Raw genomic sequence first — 9582 nt, forward strand, 5'->3', positions numbered from 1 at the left:
GGGACTGGTGGGAGACGTTCCCCAGTGCCCATCTGGGGGCCTCCATCCTTGGTTGCCCTGTCTGACTCAGGTCGGAAGTCCGACACGCGCTCGCGAATGCTCATTGTTATTACTGTCTGTCTGTTATTGTTAAATGTTAAGTGTAAGCCCAAAACGAAACATAAAACCTTTTCTTCCCCTTCCAGGACCGGACCTGTCGGATACTCCCCTCTGCTTCACACTCATTTTCGTCCCCCCTTCTCTTTGTAGGAGCAGTCCAAAGATGGGCAACAACCAGAGCACGCCGCTCTCACTCCTTGTTACCAATTTTAAGGATGTGAAGGCTCGGGGGCGTAACTTAAGCGTAGAACTAAAGAAGGGAAAGCTAGTTACTTTCTGCCGTTCGGAGTGGCCCTCTTTCGGCATAGGGTGGCCCTCCGAAGGAACTTTCTGTCTCTCTATTATTACTAAGGTAAAAACTAAGATTTTCCTGCCAGGGCAGTCAGGACATCCTGATCAAATTCCTTATATTCTAGTGTGGCAGGATCTTGTGGAAAACCCACCACCCTGGATAACTCCATTCATCCCTGAGCCCTGCAAAGTCCTAGTAACGCGACCTACAAGACAAAAGACTCCCTCTGCTCCCTCGGCCCCTGTGCTGCTGGACAGCCAGGACCCCCTAACGTTAGAACCCACATTTCCCCCACCATATCCGCACCTTATCCCGCAGGACCCAGTCCCCCAGGGTGGTGCTTCCGTAGAGGGAAACCGAGAAGCAGAAGCAGCCGAGAACGAAAGTAACCTGGGGGGGCCGGCCGGCCGAACACGAGGCCGCGTACAGCGGGACCAAGCTTCCCGACTCCCTGACTCCACTGTAGCCCTGCCTCTCAGAGAAATAGGATCGCTCGATGATACCGGGCTCTCCCGTCTCATGTATTGGCCTTTTTCCACCAGTGATTTATACAATTGGAAGTCCCAAAATGCTCGGTTCTCAGATAATCCCAAAGATCTAACCTCGTTGTTAGACAGTGTCATGTTTACTCACCAGCCGACCTGGGATGACTGTCAACAGCTCCTCCGAATCCTGTTCACAACGGAGGAGCGGGAAAGAATCCAAGTTGAGGCCAGAAAACTGGTTCCAGGAGATGACGGCCAGCCAACTGCAAATCCTGACCTCATTAATGCGGCTTTCCCTTTGACCCGGCCCAGATGGGACTACAACACGGCAGAAGGTAGGGGACGACTGCTCATTTATTGCCAGACTCTAATGGCGGGTCTCCGGGCTGCAGCTCGCAAGCCCACCAATTTGGCTAAAGTATATTCTGTGTTACAAGGTAAGACAGAAAGCCCCGCTGTGTATTTAGAGAGATTAATGGAAGCCTTCAGACAGTTTACCCCTATGGACCCGGAAGCATCGGAAAATCAGGCAGCGGTAGTAATGTCCTTTGTAAACCAGGCAACACCAGATATTAAAAGAAAACTCCAGAAATTAGAAGGTTTAGAGGGAAAGCAGATTCAGGACCTCCTTCAGATGGCCCAGCGAGTTTATAATAATAGGGATACTCCAGAAGAAAAACAGTTCAAGGCAACCAAAGAAATGACCAAAGTCTTAGTAGCAGCTTTCCCCCAGGCAGGAAATGGCCAAAACAGAAAGCAGAAAAAGCAAGGCCCTAGGCAAGGGTTAGAAAAAGATCAGTGTGCTTATTGCAAGGAACGTGGCCACTGGATTAAGGACTGCCCAAAGAAACGGAGACCAGCTAACCCTACCTCCATACTCGTTACCCAGGACTCTGACTAGGGAGGACGGGGTTCGGACCCCCTCCCCGAACCCAGGGTAACTTTGCAAGTGGAGGGGTCCCCAGTTCGCTTCTTGGTTGATACTGGGGCGGAACGCTCAGTCCTAACCAAACCAATTGGAAAAATGTCTAAGAAAACATCCTGGGTGCACGGGGCCACAGGCATCAAAAAATACCCCTGGACAACCCAGAGGACTGTAGACTTAGGAACGGGAAAAGTCTCCCATTCCTTCCTAGTCATCCCAGAGAGCCCCTGCCCTCTACTAGGGAGGGACTTGCTGACAAAGATGGGGGCCGAAATCCACTTTGAGCCAGAAGGGCCCAAGATAACTGATTCCCAAAACAGGCCAATATCTATCCTGACTGTCACCTTAGAAGATGAGTACCGACTCCATCAAGAGCAAAAGCCCCCCGATCAGGGAATTGACTCTTGGCTCCAGCGTTTCCCTGAAGCGTGGGCAGAAACTGGGGGCTTGGGTCTAGCTAAACATCGACCTGCCATATTTGTGGAAGTTAAGCCAGGGACGGACCCGGTTCGGGTTCGGCAATATCCTATGCCCCTGGAGGCAAGAGAAGGAATTACGCCCCATATCCGCCGACTCCTAGACCAGGGAGTCCTACGGGCTTGCCACTCATCCTGGAATACTCCACTGTTACCTGTTTGTAAACCCAACAGTACGGACTACAGGCCAGTACAGGATTTAAGAGAAGTTAATAAAAGGGTCATGGACATACATCCCACTGTGCCCAATCCATACACCCTTCTGAGTGCCTTACATCCCAAAAAACAGTGGTATACCGTTCTTGATCTAAAAGATGCTTTCTTCAGCCTTCCTCTGGCTCCCAAAAGTCAAGAACTCTTTGCATTTCAATGGACGGATCCTGAGAGGGGCATCAATGGTCAGCTAACATGGACCAGACTGCCACAAGGGTTCAAGAACTCGCCAACCCTGTTCGATGAAGCCCTTCATGAAGATCTGGGTGAGTACCGGCGGCAACATCCTGAAATAACTCTTTTGCAATATGTTGATGATCTCTTAATAGCGGCCAGGTCCCCGGAAACTTGTGTTCAAGGGACTGAGGACCTCCTGAAGACTCTGGGGGAGCTAGGCTACCGAGCCTCAGCAACAAAGGCTCAGATCTGCAAGTCGGAGGTAACTTATCTGGGGTACCTATTAAAAGGGGGGCAACGCTGGCTAACCAAAGCCCGAAAGGAAACAGTCCTACGCATCCCCTAGACCCCAGTCAACACGGCAAGTGAGAGAATTCCTGGGGTCGGCAGGGTTCTGTAGGTTATGGATACCCGGATTTGCTGAGTTAGCCAAGCCCCTATACCAGGCAACAAAGGAACGGCAGCCCTTCAATTGGACGGAAGAGGCTGAGCTGGCCTTTCAGCAAATCAAAACTGCCTTGTTATCAGCCCCCGCGCTGGGGCTCCCTGATGTCTCCAAGCCCTTCCACTTATACGTGGATGAAAGTAAGGGTGTTGCAAAAGCCGTGTTAACACAGTACCTAGGCCCCTGGCAGAGGCCAGTTGCCTATTTGTCAAAAAAATTAGATTCAGTGGCTGCTGGCTGGCCACCCTGCCTCCGGATAATCGCGGCGACCGCCCTAATGGTCCGAGACGCTGATAAACTTATCATGGGGCAAGAGTTGCGCGTTATAACCCCACATGCCATTGAAGGCGTCCTCCGGCAGCCGCCGGACCGATGGATGAGAAACGCCCGGCTCACCCACTATCAAGGACTGCTGTTAAACCCCCTCAGAATAACTTTTCTGCCCCCAACCTCTTTAAACCCTGCTTCACTGCTGCCAAATCCAGACTTGGACGCCCCGTCCCATGAGTGCACTGAGATACTGGCTCAGGTGCATGGGGTGCGGGAGGACCTGCAAGATCGTCCACTTCCCGACACAGAACTCACCTGGTTCACTGATGGCAGCAGCTACGTCCACCAAGGCCAGCGGTATGCAGGAGCGGCTGTAACGTCAGAGACTGAGGTAATCTGGGCGGAACCCTTGCCTCCAGGGACATCGGCCCAAAGAGCCGAACTGATAGCCCTTACACAGGCCCTCACCCTAGGGGCAGAGAAAAAACTAACAGTATACACGGATAGCCGCTATGCTTTCGCTACTGCGCACATACATGGGGCCATCTACAGAGAAAGGGGACTATTAACAGCCGAAGGCAAAGAAATAAAAAACAAGCAAGATATCCTAGCTCTATTAACTGCTTTGTGGAAACCAAAGAAATTGGCTATCGTACATTGCCCTGGGCATCAGAAACCAACTACGCCAATCGCTCGAGGCAACTTCTTAGCCGACCAAACCGCAAGGAGCATAGCAAAAGCTCCCAGTCAGCTCCTCGCGCTCCAGCTCCCAGATCCTGGCCCGCGAAATTTGCCATGTTTTCCCGACTATACCGAACAGGATCACGAATGGATGAACACGCTTCCCCTAAAACAGGTTAAAAATGGGTGGTGGACTGATATAAATGACCAAACCATCCTACCAGAAAAATTAGGACGGCAGGTGTTGGAACACATCCACCGGACAACCCACCTGGGTGCCCGGTGAATGATGGACTTAATCAGGCACGCCAAGTTTAGAATCAGGCGCATAGCTGAACTGGCCAGTGATGTCACAACAAATTGCAAAGCCTGCCAACTAAACAACGCTTGCCCCCAAACCCAGACCACCGCAGGAATTAGGTGTAGAGGAACTAGGCCTGGTATCTATTGGGAAATAGACTTTACTGAGATAAAGCCTGGAAAATATGGGTATCAGTACTTACTTGTCTTTGTAGATACTTTTTCAGGATGGACAGAAGCGTTCCCAACTAAGAGAGAAACTGCTCAGGTTGTAGCAAAGAAAATTTTGGAAGAAATCCTCCCCAGGTATGGCTTTCCCGTCCAAATAGGGTCAGACAATGGACCATCCTTCGTTGCTAAGGTAAGTCAGGATTTGGCTTCCATTCTGGGGGCAAATTGGAAATTACATTGTGCTTATAGTCCCCAAAGCTCAGGACAGGTAGAAAGGATGAATCGGACTCTGAAGGAGACCTTAACTAAATTGACCATGGAGACTGGCGCTAATTGGGTAGTACTTCTCCCCTACGCTCTGTTCCGGGCCCGAAATACCCCTTACAGACTAGGCCTCACACCATATGAAATCATGTATGGCAGACCCCCACCCCTGGTCCCCAGTCTAAAAGATGACTTACTCAAACCTGAAACTGAAAATGTCTCTGAGCTCCTGTTCTCCTTACAAGCCTTACAGAAAATTCACCAGGAAATTTGGCCCAGACTACGAGAACTGTACGAGGCAGGACCTCCGCCGACGCCTCATCCGTTCCAGCCGGGAGACTGGGTCCTAGTCAAGTGCCACCGGCAAGAAACTCTTCAACCCAGGTGGAAAGGACCACTGCAAGTACTCCTGACTACTCCCACCGCTCTCAAAGTAGAAGGCATCGCTTCGTGGATCCACTACACACACGTCAAACCAGTGGACCCAACATCCGACCTTCTCGAGCCGTCTGGAGCACCGGTTATATGGACTGTAGACAAAGCTAAGAACAATCCCTTAAAGCTAACCCTGCGCCGTCATCCCCATAGCCGTAACCATGTCTAGCTTACCTATGCTTTTATGCCTTATGCATCTGACTCTCCTCACTGCTGCGCCGTCTAATCCCTATGTCTGGAGGTTCTGGCTCTATGAAAACAAAACTCACCCCGGGAAACCCCCCAAGCGGGTAAACTGCTAGCTAGCGCAGACTGCCCCCCCTCAGGGTGTAATACTATAGTTTACCTCAATTTCACTAGGTTCCAGATTGCCCAACCAGCAATACCCATGATCTGTTTTGAATATGATCAAACTGAATATAATTGTAAAAATTATTGGTGGCACCAGAGTGCAGGTTGCCCATATAGCTACTGTAAGACGCACTCTGTCCGATACTGGAGAGAACGACAAGGGTGGTATTTTTTACAAAACGGAGTCTCCCGTCACTTACACTTGGATAATTAGAGACCCATGGGACTCTCGGTGGACAACCCCACAACATGGGGGAGTATATTACTCATCAACTAGTACCTGGCCCAGTAGCCATTTATATCTGTGGAGAAGTCTAGTCCAGATTCAACCCTTAATCCACACACAAATCCACAGGCAAGAAACCAAGCTATCACAAGACTTGCAGCCCTTCTCCTGGCTAACTCTATTACGGGAAGGGCTAGCATTCGCCAACCTCACCGGTTTAGGCGACCTGTCCTCTTGCTTTATGTGTGCAACCCTAGGAAGACCACCATTAACGGCTGTTCCTCTCTCCTCCCCTCCCACAAACCATACAGGTTTTAACTCATCGATAGTCACGATACCCGATGTAGCCCTGTACCGTGACCCATACCAAGAGAAATACCCCTATTGTTATTCGGCATTTAGCAACAGCCTCTGTAACCAATCGGCTACATACCCTAATAGTCCCATATATGCTCCCCCTGGTGTGTTCTTCTGGTGTAATATGACTCTGTTAAAAACTCTGTCCAAAAGCATCTCTGACGGACAGTTGTGTATCCCTGTTACCCTAGTTCCCCGACTGACACTGCTAACCCCGGCAGAGTTCATAGGCTGGGCAGGGACCGCCCCAACTAAAACTGCGCGACATAGACGAGCAGTTTTTCTACCACTAATTGCCGGAATATCCTTAACCACCTCTGTCGTCGCAGCGGGGTTAGCAGGAGGGGCCCTACAACACTCCATGATAGAAAACGACAAGCTGTTACAACAATTCTCTGTTGCTATGGAAGACTCCGCCTATTCCCTAGCCTCCCTTCAGCGGCAGCTCACCTCCCTAGCACAGGTCACCCTTCAAAACCGCAGAGCCTTAGACTTACTCACGGCTGAGAAAGGAGGGTACCTGTATGTTCCTCAAAGAAGAATGCTGTTTCTATATAAATGAGTCAGGGTTAGTTGAGGAAAGAGTCCAACGCCTACACGAACTAAGCTTAGAAATGAAAAAGCAACAATTCACTACAGCTGCTAACAATTGGTGGAGCTCTTCAATGTTTTCCCTTCTGGCACCCCTTTTAGGCCCCCTAATGTCTTTACTACTTCTATTCACTATAGGCCCCTGTGTGGTAAATAAAATTTTACAATTTGTCAGAGAAAGGTTTGATACCATCCAACTAATGGTCCTCCGTAGCCATCACCAGCCTCTCCTGCACCCAGAAAGTGAGGCTATATTATAAGACTCTGGAAATCCAAGATTGGACATCCAGTTACTTATGAGAAGGGAGAAATGAAAGGACACAAAGATAGATGTGTACCTGCCTCCCACCCGCTACACCCTTGTTCTGCTCTCTAATCTTTGCACATACCAGAGATTTCGTAAGTTCTGTGAGTACCTGGTTTTCTGCACGTACCAGAGATTTTGTTTTGCACATACCAGAGATTTTGTAAGTTCTAAGGTCACAAGATGTGTTTAAGTAAGATAAACTCTTGCTGCCATAAACCTGCTCTCCCACCTCAAAGTTTGAACCAAAATATCAGAAATGGCAGGAACCAATCATAGTTAGCCAAATTGCCTTGTTCAAACACTAGCCAATCATATATCTGATTTGTATAATAACTCTATGCCCACTTTTCTTAGACTATATAACATTGTTCGGAGCTGAGTGGGGGAGCTCTCCTGCCCGTCTCGTTTCACGAGCGAGGGAGAGTTCCAGGTTCGAACCTGTAATAAAGATCCTTGCTGCTTAGCTTTGACTCTGGACTCTGGTGGTCTTCTTCGGGGAATAAACGGTCTGGGCAAAACACTACGACCTCTGGTCCTCAGACTAACCAGCCCAAGGAACATCTCACCAATTTTAAATCGGGTAAATGGCCTCTCTTTACTCTCTTCTCCACAACCTCTCTCACTATCCTTCAACCTCTTTCTCCTTTCAATCTTGGCGCCACGCTTCAATCTCTCCCTTCTCTTAATTTCAGTTCCTTTCCTTTTCTGGTAGAGACAAAGGAGACGTGTTTCATCCCTGGACCCAAAACTCCAGCGCCGGTCACGGACTCAGGAAGACAGTCTTCCCTTGGTGTTTAATCACGTGGGGATGCCTGCCTGATTATTCACCCACACTTCAATTGGTGATCAGCACCGGGACGCCTGCCTTGGTCATTCACCCACATTCCCCTATCGGCAAGTCAATTGCAGGGATGCCTGCTTTGGCTGCTCACCCAACCCCTTCTCTCTGTGTCTCTACCCTCTCTTCTCTCCACTTTCCTGAGGGGCAAGCACCCCCCACCCTTCCCTACTTTCCTGGAGGGCAAAGAACCCCCACCCCTTCTCTCCATGTCTCTACCCTTCTCTTTAAACTTGCCTCCTTCACTGTGGGCAACCTTCCACCCTCCATTCCTCCTTCTTCTCCCTTAGCTTGTGTTCTCAAGAACTTAAAACCTCTTCAACTCTCGCCTGACCTAAAATCTAAGCATCTTATTTTCTTCTGCTACACCACTTGACCCCAATACAAACTTGACAGTGGTTCCAAATAGCCAGAAAATGGCACTTTCGATTTTTCCATCCTACAAGATCTAGATAATTCTTGTCGTAAAATGGGCAAATGGTCTGAGGTGTCTGACGTCCAGGCATTCTTTTATACATCAGTCCCTCCCTAGTCTCTGTTCCCAATGCAACTCGTCCCAAATCTTCCTTCTTTCCCTCCTGCCTGTCCCCCTCAGTCCCAACCCCAAGCCTCGCTGAGTCTTTCCAATCTTCCTTTTCTGCAGACCGATCAGACTTCTCACCTCCCCAGGCTGCTCCTTGCCAGGCTGAGCTAGGTCTCAATTCTTCCTCAGCCTCCGCTCCCCTGCCCTATAATCCTTTTATCACCTCCCCTCCTCACACCTGGTCCAGCTTACAGTTTCATTCCGTGACTAGCGCTCCCCCACCTGCCCAGTAACTTCCCTTAAAAAGGTGGCTGGAGCTAAAGGCATTGTCAAAGTTAATGTTCCTTTTCCTTTATCCCAAATCAGATAGCATTTAGGCTCTTTTTCATCAAATATAAAAACCCAGCCCATGGCTCGTTTGGCAGCAACCCTGAGACACTTTACAGCCCTAGACCCTAAAAAGTCAAAAAGGCTATCTTATTCTCAATATACATTTTATTACCCAATCCACTCCTGACATTAAATAAAGCTCCAAAAATTAAATTCCGGCCCTCAAACCCCACAACAGGACTTAATTAACCTCGCCTTCAAGGTGTGCAATAATAGAGTAGAGGCAGCCAAGTAGCAATGTGTTTCTGAGTTGCAATTCCTTGCCTCCACTGTGAGACAAACCCCAGCCACATCTCCAGCACACAAGAACTCCAAACGCCTGAACCGCAGCTGGCAGGAGTTCCTCCAGGACCCCCTCCCCCAGGAGATTGCTACAAGTGCTGGAAATCTGGCCACTGGGCCAAGGAATGCCTGCAGCCTGGGATTCCACCTAAGCCATGTCCCATCTGTGCGGGACCCCACTGAAAATCGGACTGTTCAACTCACCTGGCAGCCACTCCCAGAGCCCCTGGAACTCTGGGCCAAGGCTCTCTGATTGCCTTCTTCCCAGATCTTCTCGGCTTAGCGGCTGAAGACTGACACTGCCTGATCACCTTGGAACCCTCCTGGACCATCACGGATGCTCTGGATAACTCTCACAGTGGAAGGTAAGTTCGTCCCTTTCTTAATTGATATGGAGGCTACCAACTCCACATTACCTTCTTTTCAAGGGCCTGTTTCCCTTGCCTCCATAACTATTGTGGGTATTGATGGCCAGGCTTCTAAA

At 49.6% G+C, this 9582-nt stretch overlaps 1 protein-coding gene across 1 annotated transcript; it reads left to right on the plus strand.

The window, feature by feature from the left end:
* The first annotated feature begins 145 nt into the window (after positions 1–145).
* Positions 146–5499, plus strand: LOC126932832 (uncharacterized). Its single transcript, XM_050752069.1, has 2 exons — positions 146–1211; positions 4579–5499. Exons 1-2 carry the CDS (start codon positions 263–265, stop codon positions 5400–5402), a joined length of 1773 nt encoding a protein of 590 aa, XP_050608026.1. The 5' UTR covers positions 146–262; the 3' UTR covers positions 5403–5499.
* The last annotated feature ends 4083 nt before the right edge of the window (positions 5500–9582 follow it).

The sequence above is a fragment of the Macaca thibetana genome, chromosome 12 (genome assembly GCF_024542745.1).
Source record: "Macaca thibetana thibetana isolate TM-01 chromosome 12, ASM2454274v1, whole genome shotgun sequence".
In the NCBI taxonomy this organism is placed as follows: domain Eukaryota; kingdom Metazoa; phylum Chordata; class Mammalia; order Primates; family Cercopithecidae; genus Macaca; species Macaca thibetana.